The sequence below is a fragment of the Choloepus didactylus genome, chromosome 3, assembly GCF_015220235.1.
Source record: "Choloepus didactylus isolate mChoDid1 chromosome 3, mChoDid1.pri, whole genome shotgun sequence".
In the NCBI taxonomy this organism is placed as follows: Eukaryota; Metazoa; Chordata; class Mammalia; order Pilosa; family Megalonychidae; genus Choloepus; species Choloepus didactylus.
This window is the reverse complement of record NC_051309.1, coordinates 64,259,994-64,279,576: the sequence shown is the minus strand read 5'-3', so window position 1 is coordinate 64,279,576 and position 19,583 is coordinate 64,259,994. Positions and strand designations below refer to the sequence as shown.

The following is a 19,583-nucleotide window of genomic DNA, read 5'->3' as shown; positions in this document are numbered from 1 at the left end:
TTATTTGACTTAAATTGAACTGTATACACTCAACAAGAAAGTGGGGGAAGATTCCGCCTACCACATGGCCTAGGGTGACCAGAGGGGTGTGGCCAATATTCCCCCATTTGTGTCTGGGTCCCCCACACCTCTCATCATAGAAGCATCTCTATACTGAAGAGAGATTTTGGGTAGTTTCATACTCACATTTTCCAATATTGTGGAGAACCTGACTGTATTTCATGGATGATTTAAGAGACTCTGCAAGATGTTTTTGTCTTGTTTTGTTTTGTTTTACTTACTAACTACAAAATCTAACCCATGCATAAGATGAAATTGCACAGAAAATATTTTTCAAATAATGAAAGAATGTTAAAATATTTGAGAAAAGAACAGAGAAATGCTGACACATACTTTTAAAAAAGACTATAAAACATTGTTTGATACATGTTTATGATTTTAAGTGTCAAGTCATTCAAAAGGAAATGATTTAAGGAAGATGAAAACACTGCTAACTCTTTTTTTATACATTAATAATATTATCTAACACCTAAAATTCCCCCCCCCATTAACCACTTTCAGATATATAATTCAGTGGTGTTAATTACATTCACAATGTTGTGCAACTGTCACCATTATTCTTTACCACAATTCTTGATCTTGCCATGTATGAGATGCATACCGAGCTTTAGACTAGAGCAATAAATAGCACTGCTAAATTAAATTATACAGTATTTCTATAGCATTCCATAGTATAAAACACTCTCACATATATAATACTATATTTGACATTTGATACTTAACACTGGGAAAGAGGATTGTTGGAGAATCTGAAGTACTGTGGCTATGGGATGTGTCCATGGTCATATGGTTAGTAAATTGGGGCATCAAGATTTTTAAACTGAGGCATTGGAATTCAAGCCACACACTTCCATTTGACCCCGCCCAGGAAATCCTGATGCCAAACTTAATACAAGTACCTGCTTTAGAGAGAGAAATTGTTTTCTGCTGGACTCTTTAGAACTGGAAATTACTGCTGGGCCCACACTATAACTAACAAATAGACAAGTGATTCTTAATGTTGAGGGAACTAAGTGCCTCTTAGCCTGAAGCCAGTGCTGTTTGTGATGTTATGGAATGGATGACAGCTAAAGGCAAGGCTTCCCATACAGCAGCATATGACTTTTAGCAGCTAAGGAAACAAGATCCTTATTCTGCAAGTGGTAATATGTAATTGGATGGGATGTTTTATCTCTAACAATCCCAACTTCTACTGTCCATGTATAAAGAATCTAGAGAAAAAAGATCTTTAGTATCAGGCAACTGAATATATGAATAAAAGGTAATTAAATATTTAAGAATTTACCAAATATAATTTTCATCACATCAAACTTCCATATCTATTATCATGTAGGGAATGTTATATTTAAGAAAATATACCTGAGTGGGATAAATACATATGCGGTGTTTGAGTGTGCCAAATTATCTAGAACCTTGTAGTTGTGGGATGACAGTGACATTTGGATGTCAAGGCAGACCTCTTCCATCCTTCTGCAGGTTTGGTGGTGGCAACCAAAACAACTACTGCCCAACTGTCTGCTCCAAGCTGAAAGGCAATTACTTTTAGTACATAGGTATAAAATTATTTTTCAGTGATTACTTAAAATATTAAGCATTGTTAGGAAAGAATGTCGAAAAAAAGAAAGCTACAATATCATAAAATTAAACAATAATACATTTAATTTGTTCACAATTTATAATACACTATCATAGTGCCCAATTGTTTTAGGGGGGTATAATTTTAGACATTTTTTTTTCCAACTGGGGGGCTTTTTATTTATTTATTTAGCGATCATCAAACATTTTTTATTGTGGTAAAATACATATAACACAAAATTTACCATTTTAATCATTTTATAGGGTATACATCATTGGCATTAAGTACCCATACAATGTCGAAATGTTGTGCAACCATTACCACTATCTAGTTCCAGAAATTTTTCATAATCCCCAAAGGAGACCATGTACAAATTAAACAGTTATACTCCATTCTCTCCCCCAAGTCCCCCAACATCTGACAATCTCTAATCTGCTTTCTATCTCCATGGATTTGCCTATTCTGGGTATTTCATACAAATGGAATCATACAATAAATATGTGGCCTTTTGTGTCCGAATTCTTTCACTTAGCATGATGCTAGGTTCATCCATGTTGTAGCATGTATCAGTACTTCATTCCTTTTTATGGTTGCATAATATTCCATTGTATGGATATACCACATTGTGTTTATCCATTCATCTGTTGCTCGACATTTGGACTTTTTGTCTATTGTGAATAGAGCTTCTATGAATATTTGTGTACAAGTGTTTCTTTTACTATGTGTTTTCAATTCTTTTGGGTAAATATGTAGGAATGAAATTCTTGGGTTATATGGCAATTGTATGTTTGACTTACTGTGGAAGTGCCAAATGGTTATCCTCAGTGGTTATGCCATTTTTACATTCCCACCATCAATGTACAAAGGTTCCAATTTCTCCATATCCTTGTCAACACTTGTTATTTTCCTTTTTAAAAAATTATCATCACCATCTTATTGGGGTACGAAGTTGTATGTCATTGTTGTTTTAATTAAGACACCTCTTTTGAGGGAAACAAGATATTTATGAGAAGAAAAGGGGTAACAGGGTAGGAAAAGAACAAAGATAATTTACTTTATAAAAGTCAACAGACTAAAAAGAATTGTCACTGGATAGTATATAGTATATGAAAATTCAAACCACCTTTGTATTCTTAAGATAAATAATGGAGATTATCTTAAATATGGTCAGATCTCCCCGTCCCCCATCCTCCGACACCCACTGCCACTCTCTGCTAATAATATGTTTCATTAAGAATTAGTCGCTACAACATATAGCACAGGAAATTAAGTCGCAGTCCCTTTTGTCCCTTTTGTACAGATGGAAAACTACCATAGCAGATTTTATAGACGCTTGTCTGACCTTTACATAGTTAAAGAACATCTCTATGCTTCAGTTTTCTCATTCATAAAATGAAAATAATACTACTGTCTGCTTTGTGGGGTTGGGAAAATTAATGAGCTAATAAACCAGGTCAAGGGCTTAGAATATAGCCTGGCACAAATGATAAGTGCTCAATAAATACTGCTGCCACTGTTGTTACTATTACTGTTACCAGACCCACTCCAAAGAATGGTATGCGTGGAATATCCTGAAGAATATCATGAATTGGCTTTCTTTGGGAATTGGGAAAGAGGGAATCATGATTTATAGTGAACAAATGATTTAAAGATAATTTACGTAGTATTGTAAAAGTTAGCTATTATTATTATATTACTTACCTAGTAGGTAAATTGTGATTTTTAGTATTACTAAATATTTTCTCTCTGAAAAACCAAGGCAGCTATACTCCCACTTTTCTGAATGAGACCAAAATCTAAATAAGACAAAAGAAGCCAGTCCTGGAACCTAGAGGAGCAAACTTAAGAGAGCTGAATAAGTGAGGAATCTTCGGAGAAAGGAAACAGGGGACTGGGAGGAAGAGGAGGTGAGGTTCAGAGGACTGAACCCTGGTTAAGGCTGCCTGGAGACCTCCTAATCCTTGTGATGGAGCTGTAGTTCTATCAGGGAATCATCATATTCAAGTCCAGGATCATTATCACTGGATCAGGCATCATCCAAATTGAACCTGAAAACAACTGTTCAGACCATGACAATATCAAGACTCTATTTAATGACATTTTAATGCTTAGAATATGAATTTCATCAGCCAAATGCGGGAGGAGATTAGGTAGAATTCAAACACTTTCCTGTTCCGTAATTATTCAGGATCATTTAAGACTGCCCAGGACAAGTCGACAAAGCACCTAATGTGAAAATCTACCAGAAACACTATTCTCTGGAATAATTATTCTCAGCATATGACTTACAGACCACAAGGGGTCTGCAAGAGTGTACTAAACTGTTTCAATTATAAATGTTGGTTTTTAAACAATAACTTATATTTGGAAAATATATTATAGTTTATAAAACCTTTATACTTATTCCTGAAAATACTGAATAAGAAGGACATTTTTATCATTAAATTTAGAATTAAATCCATTCAAAATCAACTAGTACTATGAATCATTATAATATTACGCTAGATGCTAGAAATATGATGATGATAAAAAAAGTCTGCATGAAAAACTGATAGGATCTTTGTGAGACTAAATGAGACAATGTATGTAAAATGTTTACTCCTGTGTCTAGCACAAGTTAAATTCTTAATAAATGGGAGGTGTGTTAACCATTACTATAAACAATCTATACTCTGTCTATATCGTGTAAGTGTTCACAGTGTACTTTAAACAGAGCAAAAAAAGTTTATCATTTACAAGTGCTAGAGAAGAGTATTGATTTTCCATGGCAAAAGGACTCTGATATATTCATGTCCCATTTTAATTCCCTTAGGATAAGGGTGAGTAAAGCTAGAATTTGTATGGAAATTATGTTCTACTATGTAATATCTGCTAACTAGATAAATTACAAAAGCACTGTCTTTGAATATTAAAGGAGAGGCCTGGAGATTCCTCAATACGAATTTCAGATGTCCGGTTCCTATTTTATTTGAAAATTTCAGATGTTTTTACATTTCACTAGATAATAAATACCATGTGTTAATGTTTCTAACTTGTGATGATAAATCTTTGGCTATAGTCTATTTTAAATATAGATACACCAGGCAGGACCATCTGTTTATTTTGAACTTTAAAATATATTTTCAGTGAATGGATTTGTTGAATGTAATTCAATTTGCACATGAAACAATGCTAGGCATTTTTCTAGATCATTGACTATATGCCAATTGAACCATGTTTGTATTACTCAGTTTATTATAGAAGAAAAATAGATGCAATTTTTCAAGTCTGCTCAAATATTTCCATGTTTCTTAGTGTATAAATTGTAACTGTCAACAAGTAAGAACACTGAACAAATTCATAAATTAGTATTCAATATTAGACTTAGGATTCTGATTCTGCTTCCTACACAGACTCCCATCCAACCACCTTCACTGAGTGTCTCTGGCTTGTAGAATATGATGAGATGTGATTCTAGGGTAGAGTATTTTGCATATACTGGGGAGAAAAGACAGTTAGTGGGGACACATGATTCAAAATTGCAACTCTTAAAAGCCCTGCTAAGGACTCCAATGTGCTTATTTACAAATCTGCAACAAAATTAAAGTAGTCTTTCTTTCATTTCCAGTTATAATGTTTAAAGTTAGGAAATATGTCTCAAAAGCTTGTAGAACTTATTTGCATACACAACTAAGAAATAAACTCAATCCCATTCAATTAACTGCAAAAGTGTAACAAACTTATTCTAATTACGAAAGGCTTAAAAATAATAGTACTTCCAGATGAAGCTAAATTTTTTAAACTCCTGATTAATGAGACATACGGTAAAAAGAATTACCATAATGGTGAATGCTGATTCAGGACCTTATTTTTATTAAGTAATTTATACTTAGGGCTGTGACTATTTTTCTATTTGTAGTGGCAGCTCTGGTTAATTACCTTGTAATGTACTGTGACATTAATGCACTAGTAAACTTTTGGAATTTACACCCCTATTCAGTAATAAAATCCGCAAATTGAAGAATGCATATAAAGTCATCACAGGCATAAATTACGTAGCCAAATGCCATGTATGATAGCATTAGATTTAAATAACAGAATCTTAAATTTACTCATCAGTGGGTTCCATTGTATTTAAATACAGCAGCTACTTTGCAATTGTAGAGAGTTCAACATTCCATTCAAGAGTATTTGGCAATTTGTTACTACATTTCCTTATGGATACTAAGAGCATGTTGGATGTAATTAAAATGCACAAAACTAAACAAGAAACATATTATAATGAACACATGTACCAAGATCACAAAAAAGTTTTTTTCTCTAAATCAAATGAGAGTCAAAGAGAAAAAAAAAAAAAAATCAAGGGAACGAAAAGGAGGTGGGATGGTGACACACAGATTAAAACCAAAGTGATTCATAGGTGACACAGAACTTGAGGGGGAAAAAAGGAAAGAATGTTATATATTACAAATAGATTTTTCAAAACAGAGTTTTAAAACATAATCCCAAAGTTACCAATACTTTTTTTTTCAATGTCTCAAATACTCAGAGCACAGGTACAATTAAAAAAAAAAAAAAAAGATAAATACCAAGAAAACTGATATTTCAGCAGAGAACAGAATAAAATGGCAATTTGTATCTCAAGCAATGTGATATTTTATTGTTTGTTAGATAGCTCATATTTTCTATAGAAAACTTTCTGGTGCTAATACTGATAATGATAATACATTTTAAAATGTTTTTGTTTTGTATTGCTTATTTGAGGATATATTCAATGAATATCAGAAAATTATGTATGGTTTTCCTATAGGAATATAGTTAAGTCTGTAAAATACAGAAGGAATAAGTATATAAAACAATAATTCCTGAACTATTAACATGTATGTAGACTGGTAGAAATTGGTGGAGGAAGGGAAGGAAGGAAGATAATATAGAGAGCCACAGGTTGATGGAAATAGGGGACTATCTCAAGGTATCTCCCATACTTTCAAAGTGTATAAAATTATAGCAGGAAAATAGAAAATGGAAACTAAAGGGTTAGGTATTGTTAAGTTTCCAGGTTGTTCAAAGGTTATTGCCATAAAATGTCACATAAAAACAATTATTGGAGATACAATTCTGATTATTTAAAGAACTTAATTGGTCATATTATATAAAGTTAAATATATATATAAACCAAGTATGTATAATTTACATGTATTATTTGATTGCATACAAATATCAATAAAAGTATACAGCATATCTGAAAATAGTAAATGAAGATGAGAGGTGATAATAAAAAAAATATTTTGTGATTCCAAATTAACGATATTAAATTAATGACATTATTATGCCAAATCTACCCCATTTCTAATATTTGTCTCTAAATGAAAATTACATAATCTTAAGAAAAAGACACATGATTTCTTGCAACGTTATTTTGATAATTTCAACAAACTTTTTATTTATCTAATTAAATGTTCTGTTTTCGAAAATTACAGGGCTGTGGCACATAATTTAGTGACTATCACTGGAATTTCATTAATCACAGAGCATTTTAGGAAGGTTTCTGGGTCAATGTATGAAAAGGAGTGATATGAGAACTGGAAGTAATCAGGAAGATCATTCTAAGTCAGAGATCTTGATTTGAAGAAGATACCAAACAAATGACTGTTGGATTATAATCATTCATTCTTTACCAGTTCAATAGCAGCACTACTTTTATGAAGGGGTTATGTACCAATTTAAAGCCAAGTTTTAAATAATGCCTACCATCTATTCAGAGTCTGGAATATGTCAGGACTTTTACATGTATTATTTTACTTAATCATTCTCATAAACCTGCAGGAGTGGCATTATCATCCTTGTTGTATAGAAGATGGACAGAAGCTGCCCAAAGTCCTACAGGTCTGTCTGGCTTCAAAGCCAAATTTGCTCCCATATGCCCCATCGCTGAATGTGGGAAGCCGCTTTCCGGGTTAGGGCCTGGTGGACACGCCGCGACCTGCTCTGGAGTTGCCCCCGCCCATCGAGTGAGCCGGGATGGCGCCTGCATCCTGCTTCCGCATAGTGACGCGTGGGGCGGCGGCTGCCGCTGGCCTGTTGTACACGCTTGCGTGGTGCTTGCACATTGGTTGTAGCTGTCGTATATAAGAGATTGCCCGCGCTAGCCTCGGGGAGACAGCCCACAGGGAGCCGTGCCTGACGGCCGCATCGAGGCTGCTCTCCCACGGGGTGTAAGGCCTCGTGTGGAACTTGTAACAGAGAAGGTTTTCTTACTGGCTCCAGTAAAAGGCTTGCATTTCGCTGCCGCTGTGCCTCAAGTGTCAGTTTGTCTGCGTCTCTCTCTCTTTCCCCTGTTTCCCCTCGCCGGCCGGGAACCGGGGACCGAGCGGGGCAGCGCCGGACATCTGGTGGCCCGTACGGGGAATCGAAACAAGCTCTAACCAACTGAGCTGGTGGTGGACAGCGGACTTCCCGCGCCTGATCAGCGTGAGAAGGTGAGTGCTTCCTTTTACGTGAGAGTCAGGGCCCGTGGGCTTTCAGGCGGTCCCGGGGACTCGGAAGGGCCCGCCGAGTGGTTAAAGTACAGTGCCGACTGCAAGCATGGGGCAGTCTGTAAGTTTAAAAACCCTCCTGAAGCAGAGGGGTGTTTCAGTTAAGAAGAGCTCCCTACAGAAGTTTCTTGGTAATGTTGAAATTTTTGTCCCCTGGTTTCCCTCCACCGGCAGCCTCAGTCTGCCCTCTTGGCTAAAGCTTGGTCACGATATAGATCGGGCGCGTCAGACGGGCGTTTGTCTGGATCCAATTTTAGTCCCTATATGGGAGACCGTTCGCGCGGTCCGTGAACTGGGGGTCGGCTGCGAGCCTCCCGGGAGACGGGATGGCGCTGCGCCATGCCAAGATGGCGAACTTCCTCCTTCTTCTCTGGATCAAGGGGAGGAAATGCTCCGGCAATGACGTCAACCTTAAGCTGGGTCAAAAGCCGCATGCGCTTTACCCCGCCCTTCCGCAGGGCGGGGTTAGTCCGCCATCTTATGCCTTAGGCCCCACCCTTTCGCGGGGCGGAGCTAGTCCGCCATCTTGTGTCTTAGCCACACCTACCGTGCCGCCATCTTGCAAATATAGGACTGATGGCATTTAACTACAACTGTGCACTCCAGGTGTGGGCAATCCCCTCCTCTTAATAATAAACTCATCTCCGGGCGGCTGTCGACGAAGACATCCGTCACCTACAAGACGCTATTTCCCATCTTAAAAATTCTGTCAATTCCCTCTCTGAGGTGGTGCTCCAAAACCGCCGAGGTCTCGACCTTCTTCTTCTCAAAGAGGGAGGCCTCTGTGCCGCCCTAGGGGAAGAGTGTTGTGTGTATGCCAATACCACAGGTCTTGCAGAGAATAGCCTAAAGAAGGTCCGGGAGGGGCTGGAAAAGCGCAAAAGAGATCGTGAGGCTACCAGTTATTGGTCCAGTTTCTTCGCTCCCATCCTCCCATATATCCTTCCTTTTCTCGGCCCCCTAATAAGAAAACAGACAGATGCCATCTTTTACCAACGACTCGCCACCTCTGATGACCTCTCCTCCGAGATGACAGCCAAACCTCCACGACCCCGTCGCCATCGGTCGACTCGACGACCACGAGGCTTTTCTCGGTCGAAAAAGCAGCGCACCGACATCGCGCTCCGGCTTCTCTGAACTATTGGACTTTGAACCTTTCTCCTTCGCCTAGCCCGCAACAGCGAAGCCATTGACAATCGCCTGAACGCCTTGCCAACGTTGAGCCCCCACCTTGCTGAACTATTCCTTTTACTCCTCCCTCTCATGGACAGCAGGCTCTAGACTGATCGATCCCCGTCCCGGCCACTCGGGGTGGGGCACTCTGGGGCCGGGTTCGCGGCAGGGTCCATGGCCATATCCCGAATTTAGCAGATAGTTCCAGCAGTCTCAAATTTTGTCTCAGGCGAGTCTCCTAGGCGAGGTCCTGGTTGCGGCCGCACAGGGCTCTGGCCATTGCACAGAGACGCCTAGTGACGCCTTTGACGCTGGATGCCACTCTCCTGTCCCAACTATCGTTCCCCGGTTACGAGGCGAAGCACTGTAGGGAGAGTCACGTCGTTTCCAGCTCACGGGCTCTCCGGTCTCTATATGAGGTAAGCATTCTGGTCGGTGCCAGAGGTTCCGCCGTGAGATGGCAGGGGCCTAGTCCAGACTCCCCAAAGCACCAAACAGGTAGTGGGTCACTCAAGCCCACGGGAGTACACTCATCAATGGAGACACTGGGTGAAGTAAATAAAAAAGGGGGAGATGTGGGAAGCCGCTTTCCGGGTTAGGGCCTGGTGGACACGCCGCGACCTGCTCTGGAGTTGCCCCCGCCCATCGAGTGAGCCGGGATGGCGCCTGCATCCTGCTTCCGCATAGTGACGCGTGGGGCGGCGGCTGCCGCTGGCCTGTTGTACACGCTTGCGTGGTGCTTGCACATTGGTTGTAGCTGTCGTATATAAGAGATTGCCCGCGCTAGCCTCGGGGAGACAGCCCACAGGGAGCCGTGCCTGACGGCCGCATCGAGGCTGCTCTCCCACGGGGTGTAAGGCCTCGTGTGGAACTTGTAACAGAGAAGGTTTTCTTACTGGCTCCAGTAAAAGGCTTGCATTTCGCTGCCGCTGTGCCTCAAGTGTCAGTTTGTCTGCGTCTCTCTCTCTTTCCCCTGTTTCCCCTCGCCGGCCGGGAACCGGGGACCGAGCGGGGCAGCGCCGGACAGCTGAACCCAAAAGTTCTTAGTAACAGCCACGTTTTTTCCAGGGCCTGACAGGAGGTAGATTATTTTATATTATCCCTAATCCTCACAAGTTACAGTGAACTTCAGATTCTGATCTTCTGTTAAGTAGTGGAGGAAGCTAAAGACAAGAAAGGTCTAGAAATTTCTAACTTTGTTCATATTCCTTTATATTTCTTTGTTTGTCTTCCTTCATTTTATCAGTCAATTTTCTTTCTTACTTCATTCTAAATTTATTTTACTCTATATCTGCCTATATATGGTAGAATGCAAATGGCACTAAATTCCTCCCTTTCCTGTATGCATGGCTTTTGGATTCTGACTCCTCCATCAAGAGATGAAAGTCTATTCTGCCCTCTTAAATCTGGGCTTAGCTATATGACTTGCTTTGGCCAATGGGACATTAGCAAGCAGAGGCCTGAAAAGCACCAGAACTTTGGGACTTGCCTTCCTATTGCTGTGAACACTTCTGCCAATAAGTATATGAACCTGGGTTACCTACTAGATGATGAGAGACATGTGATCGTTATCCCTACTGATATTCAGGCAATTGCCAAACAGGTGAGTCTGCTCTGTTGCAAGTCACCAACCAGCCTGCTAACTACTAAACATCCAGACCCAGCCAAGACAGCTCATATCCCACCCACTCAACTTAAAAATTATAGTAAATGTTCCTTGTTTTAAGCCACTAGGTTTTGGAGAGGACTGTTACAGCACCCCACCTGCAACTTTACAGTAATCTTGCCCAAATCAAAACTGGTATCATCATGTTGGAAATATCTGAACTCTATTAAAGCTATCAGCTTGCATCAACAGATCTCCATTTTTGGTAGGAACAACATTCTATTGAGGATTAACATGTCTAAAATAATGCATCATTTTACAATTCTTCTCAAGTCCCTGTGTTGAGGGATTATGTTATAGCAGTTGATCAATGCAGAAATCTCAGACTCATTTCTGCCCCTTGCCCCTTATCCATTCAATCAACTGCCATGTCTTTTCAAATAATTCTAGGATCTTCCCTTTGCCACTGACACAAACCTAACTAATTCCCATCTTTTTCACAATTAGCTCATCATCTATACTAACGTAAGAGATATTATCATATTCAGAACCCACAATGTTTTCTCCTTGACTTGGGAAAAAATAAAAACAAAATATTTCATAGTTTTCTCCAAGATAAAATACAAACTTCTTAGCATGGGATACTGAATCCTTCACAATCTGCCTCATTTCATCTTTCCAGTCTTCTCTCTAGAATTCCTTCCATTTTATTGTGGATCCAGCACACTTCCTTAACAAGATCACACACATTCATATATCCATGTTTTGGTTTATTTTGTTTCCTCCTTCCAAGTTTCTCTTATCATCTTTGCTCCCTTCTCCAAATGCTTGTCCTAATGACTTTTATTTTATCAAGCAATGAATACTGTTAAAGACATAAGAAAATATACTGCATTTTCTAAAACAGAAAAATCAATCTTGGGATATTTGGTACTTCTTTTTAAAGTGTCTATAAAATGACAGCTTTGAATATTATAAAACATTTTGAAAATCACTTATAAGTATTTCTTTAAAGGGGATAGATGAATTCTGTTTTTAGATTATAAGATCATGACTGTTACCTTTCAATTTCTTATTTTTATGACTTCCTATTTAAAAATTAATTTAAACAGGTTGTATCAATTTAACCATGCCTAATTTGAATTTATGCATTTAAAAAATAAACCATAATATTAAAATGACTTTTAAAAATAATATAACAAAATTTAAAATATCACTTAGTATGAAACAAGTCTGTCAATGTATTTTAGATAAATACATCTAAATGTAAAACTTAGGATATTAGCAGAAGGAAGTCCTGATAAGAAAGTAATGGTTATTTAGTTATCTCTAAATCTAAATTGGTATTCAACTAGTCCTCCACTAGTTGAATCACTATGGATCTAGTCGTTGAAATCTTTGTATTTGGTTTACAAATTTGTCACAGCAATGGAACACATTTTAATTTATAAATAAGACTTGCATTTTCTGTTATGAGTTCTCACATATGTCACTTTTTCTGTTTTTTAAACAGACATTGCATTACAAAATATATATTTGCAACTGTCTTTAGTTAATTGCCTTCATCAATGATTGAGTACTTTTCCTTTAAATTAAAAGAAAAAAGAAAAAAGAAAAAAACTCACCTCTGACAGGGGTCCTTTCCAGCTCTGAGTCAAGGTGAATTGGTGGAGAGATGTATGATACCTGTCCGTGATGTGCCTGCCCTGTGGACACACAAAAAAGTGTTAAAAAAAAAAAAAAAAAATCCTAGTTATATCTTTTTACTTTTAGTAAATGTTTTGTTTTTAGGTCCTCACATTTTTCTCTCTCCACACTGAATTAAGAGCCATTATACAATGTAAACAGATTTGCCCAAACATAAAAATAATATGATTGTCTCAATCCCCTATTAAATCAGTGCTTTTCAAACTGAGTTGAATAGCTTTTTGTTAAATTACAAATTTATCTTGGCCTGATACTTTAAAAAATACAGTAAAAATGTGTTACAAGAAAAATAAAATGGAAAAACTAAAATCAAAGACATACAAGATAGCAGTGCTCATTTTTTATTAGATTAAACAGACATTCAGTACACCAATAAATTGCTGTGTTTCTAAACACTCCTAATTTTTTTACTTATTTCATTGCAAATCAGTAATAACCAGTCTGCAGTCTTGCATAGGTCTGTACACTATACTATGAGTAGCATGTATTTAGATCATTATACAACCCTGATTAATTTATATTTTACTTTTAAGGTTTATTTCCACTATTTGAGTAGAAAAGTATTCCTACCTGCTTATTGTATTTTATGCAGAAACAACTAACCACAATTTAAAAAGCAGGTAGTTAAATTTATTATCTATTTCCGCAAAGCATTATACCTGTACACCAACACATTTGTAATAGACTCTGACTTCTGGGTTAACAGTGCTCAATTTTTTTTTGAATGCCAAGATGATGACTGTTAAAATGGCTAGCTTAAATACAAAATGATTTTCTAACACTCAAAGTAGCTACAGTTTGTATACCGATGATCCAGTAAGCAATTGGGATTTTTGAGGCAAGAAAGCATAATTACAGAGTCAGTTTGATTTCTAAAGCTTACTTTCTATAAAGAAGGTTTGGGTAGATGTAAAGAGCCCACCTTTTCATTCTATAATGGGACTATGCATTATATTTCACACATTAACTATAGCAATTTACAGGGTTGTTAATCTCTTTCCCTAAACAAGGAAAGTTAATGATACATAGATTATGATAACAGTTAGAGTAACCTTCCCGTTTCAAGTAATATTCGACTTGTAATAAACTCTGCTGATTCCTCTTATGAGGCACATTTCAAATAATTAATATGGTTCCCTGTCGATAGTAGCTGCTGTTGCTCGCAGCATTTTTCTAGCTAACAGCAAAAACAGTGGAGAAGCTGTAATATACAGAGTCCCTCATAATGGTAACCAAGAATATTGTGTATGCAATGGCCATGTTTCAGTGGAATACTAAAAGCACTAGTATAAATGAAAGAAGACACTGATTGTGCACTGTAAGCAGTACACGTTTAATATAGCTTATTAAACACTTCAGTTTATCTTAATTGTAAAACCACACAATGCTTACCTATGTTGCAAATTGTTTGCAAAAACTTCTTTATTTTTCAGCTCATGTGTTATTACAGATGAACTGGTTTGAAACTTTACCAATCTGGTAAATGAAAATAATCTTTCACTTTATATTTTTAGTCAAAGGTTCAAAACAGTCTCAGCATATAGCATAATATGGATCTAATGTCTAAAACTTGAGTATGTTCTTCAACACATATAATAACCACAAAGCACTTATACATACATTATCTCCTTTTATCCAAACAGCATTACTATGAGGATTGGTACTATGTTAATATTTTTAAATGAAAGAAACAATCAGAGAAGGTTAAGCAATTTGCTCACGACACACAGCTAGCAAATAGCAAGGCCAGCAGCTTTGTGACTCGAAATCTGAAGTATTTTTGTCTAAATCATACTGTTGTTCTCAGAGAAGCTCTCAGATACTAAATTGTGAGGAAAATGCTTGTATATTTAAATAATTCTATTTCTTCAAGTATGCTTTTAGAATTGCTACCAGTAAATTTGGGTTGAAATAGAGTCTGGTTACATGCCAAATTTGCCTCTTTCGGGGATAAACTTGTAACTTCAAGAAGGCTCAACACAGATATTTAGGTAGCATGGAGATCTCAGTGGGCAAATCTTAAGGCGGATGGTATATCAAAGAGCTTGTGGGTGGAATGCAATAGGGATTAATCACAGTCAAGTCCTGAGGTTGTTTTTCTGTAGTCTTCATTCTCTTTCCTAGGAGAAAGTGTGCAAACTGCAGTATGGATTGTGACAGGGGAAGCGGATTTCAATTTGCTGATCTAGATTTCAATTTGACTTTTAATCTACAGAAGGAAAACTAGAAAGTTATGGGGGTTGTTGTTGATTGATTTCATTCATTAAGTTTTTAAAAAGATTTTCACTTTATTTTAAACCAGTGGTACTGAGGCATTTATCTCCACTAAAACACATAAAATACAACAACACCTATTTTAATCTATGGCTAACCAAGGCCCTTGTCAGGGAGCCAATCACTTGCTCTTTACCAGGAGGGCATTGAGAATATGGGGGACAGTGCTGTACATAGTTTGGGAAAAAACCCAATAACTCTCAAAGCTCCACTGCCCTCCTTATGAATTACTGCAAAATAATAACTACAATAGCAGTAGCAACAGTAATAATACTAATAATCTTCATTCAAAACCATAAATAATTTTCATAAACATTTCTCTTAGATTTTATGAAGAATAGCATTCAACAAAAAATTCAATTAGTGGAAAGAGCTCAGAAAGTAAAAAGCATTGAAATACACCTTACTTACAAAGGATTTGACTAGGATATTTTTATACAGAACACTTACCTGCTCTCTCATTCACCACATTGTCTACCATGCTACACTATCTCACACCAGACCTGCCTGGTCCTTATAACCACAGCTTTACATATTCGAATATGTGACATGTTACTCCTATCATTATTCTTACTTTTCTAAATTAAAAAATATATATACTTATTGTTCCTCCTGAATTACATTCTTTCTAATCTTTACAGCAAAAAAAAAAAAACAAACAAACAAAAATTGTATTGAGATTTTGATTGGAATGACATTTATTCTATAACTGTATCTGGAGAATGATATTTAAAATACTTGGTCTTCACAAGTATTTTTAAAATGGATCTCCATCTATTCAAGTCATCTTTTAATAAGTAGGGATACAAAAATTTTTGAAGTCTTCTATATAAAGGTTATAAGAATATTTCATTAAGTTTATTTCTAAGAGTTCTATTTTCCTCATTTTGAATGAAACTTTTAAATTTTCCTGATAATTTTCATTGAACTTTTTCAATAATTATTGCTGGAATTATTAGTTCTGGTTTCTGACCTGCCCAGATCTTTGGAATTAAATACAATGATAATAACATTTTAGTTATTTTCTGTGGTCTTTGTTTCTTAGATGAAATTAAGGTTAAGATTCATGAATATTCTCTTTTTTAAAATGCAATTTTATTGAGGTAAATTTACACACCACATAATCCATCCAAATTATACAATCAATGGCTCACAGTATCATTGTATAATTGTACATTCATCGTCACAATTTTAGAACACTTTCATCACTCCGAATAAAGAAAAAAATAAAAAATTAAAAAAGAACACACAAAATATCCCATACCCTCTATCCACCCCCTCCCACCAATTTTTATTTTTTTTTCCTTTATTTTATTACTTATCTGCCCATATACTGGATAAAGTGTCAGTCATAAGGTTTTCACAATCACAAGGTCACACAATAAAAGCTATATAGTTATAAAATCATCATCAAGAATTAAGTCTAATGGATTACAGTTCAACAGATTCAGGTATTTCCTTCTAGCTATGCAAATACACTAGAAACTAAAAAGGGACATCTATATAATGCAGAAGAATAACCTCCAGAATGACCTCTCGACTCTATTTGAAATCTCTTAGCTGCTGAAACTTCATTTTGTTTCATTTCTTTTACTCCTTTTGGTCAAGAAGGCGTTCTCAATCCCATGATGCCAGGGCCAGACTCATCCTTGGAATCATGTTACACGTTGCTAGGGAGACTTATACCCCTGGGAGTCATGTCCCACTTAGAGGGAGGGCAGTGAGTTTATTTGCAGAGTTGGCTGAGAAAGAGAGGCCATATCTGAGCAACAGAAGAGGCTCTCTGGGGGTGAATCTTACACATAATTATAAGTAGGCTTAGCTTCTCCTTTGCAGGAGTAAGTTTCATAAAGGCAAGCCCCAAGATTGAGGGCTTGATTTATTAAATTGGGAGTCTCTAATGCTTGTGAGAATATCAAGAATTCCCCAGGTGGGGAAGTTTAATATTTCCACATTTTTCCCCAGCTCCTCAAGGGGACTTTGCAAATACTTTTTTATTTTCTGACCCAAATACTCTGGGATGTACATTAACCTGTACAGAATAACAAGATCTCATTCCCTATTCCAGCTTCCATGTAATTATGTTGTTTAAATAAACTGACCTTACAGGTTAAATTAGATAGTGTGCTACAGAGAAATACATTTTGTACCAAATAAACATCTCTTAAATAACAGTTAAAACTGAGGAATAGATATGACTGCTGTAAGAGCTTACAATCTAGGAACCTTTACAATAAGCCTTATTGAATAGCCTGTATTCCTGCATTGTTGATTGCCCAATCTCTGCCCACCTTCTATCCCCTGATAATCTATGCGGGCAAATTCAATTTTCAGCATTTGCTCATGATAGTTAGTTTATATTAGCGAGGCCTTATAATATTTTTCCTTTTGTTTCTGGCTTATTTCACACAATACAATGTCCTCAAGGTACATTCACCTAGTTGCATGCCTCACAATTTCATTCCTTCTTGCAGCCACTCAATATTCCCTTAAATGTATACACCACAGTTCGCTCTTCCATTTACCTGTCGATGTATGTGTATACACGGAAGGTCCCCTGGCTGGATAGATTATACATAGGGCCCATTTCTCAAAATCTGGAAGCCTGAAGGCGGTCTCCAGAATGGGAAAAGGCCAAAAGCCTTGCATGTCTGAAAGCAGACTGCAATTTAGATGAGGGAATAGTCTCTGAGCTCTTGCTGGGCTCCTTCCGTGCTCCTGTCTCCTGCCTCCTGCCCCCTGCCCCTGCTGTTTCCTGTCTAGCCCCCAAAGAAATTGTCCCTTAAGACTAAATATATGTAAATACACCTCATGGCTTTGGAGAGAATGTACCCCTCCCTGAAATACCTGCGGACAGGCACGTAGGAGACTACCTTGTATGCTATAAAGACCTGTAGAAATGAGTAGAATAAAACTTTCTCTTGCATGGACACTGAGGACGGAGTTGTGCTCCCCTTTTTTCACAGATGTACCCTTAGGCCCCCTCCATCCCTTGCAAATCATGAATACCGCTGCCATAAACACCAGTGTGAAAATGCCTATTCCCGTCCCTGCTTTCAGTTCTTCCAAGTCTATATCAAATAATGGCGTTGCAGGATCATATCTATATACTCGTAATGTTTAATTCTTTTGTGTGCCAAAATCACATTCTTTGGATTAATTTTATAGATTATGCAATTTAGGATACACATTTTCCTGGGGCTTTATTCAACTGCCATTTTACCATAAATTCCTTCAAAGCATATAAGAAAGAAATAACCACTTCTGGTTGACATAGTTCATTAAAGAATTACAAAAGGAAAGGAAAAATGGATTCATTATTTACAGCTAAGGAATCTAGAAGAACAATGGCAATTGGGAATGGGGAGTGGGCAGCTTTTGAATTAGGTTTTATTCATGTTGATGTCTATGTAAAATGATACATTTTCATGTAGATTTTATATATAAAAACTCAGATATCTAATTGATATGTTGATATAATTGAGTTATAATTGATTGCATATACCATGCAATTAATCCATTTAAGGTATTCAATTCAATGGTTTTTTACTATATTGATATATTTGCACAACCACCACCACAATCAATTTTAGAACATTTTCATCACCCCCAAAAAGAAACCCCATGTCCATTAGCAGTCACATCCCATTTCCCCCAACTAACCCCAGTCCTAGAAAACCACTCTTATTTTGTGTCTAAATAGATTTGCCTATTCTGCACATTTGATATATATGTGTCCATAAAGTAAATGGTCTTTTGTGACTGGTTTCTTTCAGGTAGCATAAGGTTTTCAAAGCTCATCCATGTTGTAGCATGAATCATTTATCATTTCCTTTTTTTTTTTTGTCACTTTATTCTTTTATTTATTTATTTATTTATTTATTTTATTTTGAAATAAATTCAAAGTTATAGGAACAGTTGCAAAAACAATACTAACCCCATACACAGAATTCCATCATACCCTGACCCCCTACCCCCAATAGTTCAATCCACCGACGTTAACGTGCTGTCACATCACTATTTCTTTCCCTCCCTATCTATCATCCATCATCTATTGCTCTGTTTTCTGAACATACAAGAGCTAGCTGCACACATCCTTGAACATACACTATAATTCATGTATACACTTGCCATGAACAAGAACATTCTTTTATGCAATCCCATTAAGTGCAGCTAAGAAGTACAAGAGATTCAACAATGATACGAAGCTTACATTCTGTATTTCCTTTTCCTTATGTCTCAACTGTGTCCCTTTGAGCCACCTGTCCTCTATCCTCCAATCTCATCCAAGTTCATCCTTGGCATTCAATTGCCATCTAGACTGTCTTTTTTTTTTTTTTTTTTTTAATTGTGGAGACATATATACAGCCTAAATCTTCCCATTCCACCCCCTCCCTAGCCTTCCATTAGTGGGATTAATCACCTTTAGAATGTTGCAATGCTCTTTCCCATTATCCATTACTAGAAATTTCCCTTCACCTCAAACAGAAACCCTACACTCATTTCTTAACTCCCCATTGCCCCTTCCCCCATTTCTCTTAACCCAAACTCTACTTTTCATCTCTATGGTTATATTCTCTGATAATTTCTTTGTGTTTACTGTGGGGCTTAAAATTAACCTCTTAAATCCATATCACTCTTGTTTTTCTTTGATACCACCTTCACTTCAATA

General features: G+C 37.1%; 1 protein-coding gene across 7 annotated transcripts in view; it reads right to left on the bottom strand.

Moving 5' to 3' along the window:
* The window catches only part of ADGRL3 (adhesion G protein-coupled receptor L3), a 912,567-nt gene that overhangs the window by 283,104 nt on the left and 609,880 nt on the right, over positions 1 to 19,583 (bottom strand). For all 7 annotated transcript variants that reach the window (XM_037829887.1, XM_037829881.1, XM_037829884.1 and 4 more), the window contains one exon: positions 12,556 to 12,636. In XM_037829887.1, coding sequence (XP_037685815.1) covers positions 12,556 to 12,636 — 81 coding nt within the window. The remainder of the gene's footprint in view (positions 1 to 12,555; positions 12,637 to 19,583) is intronic.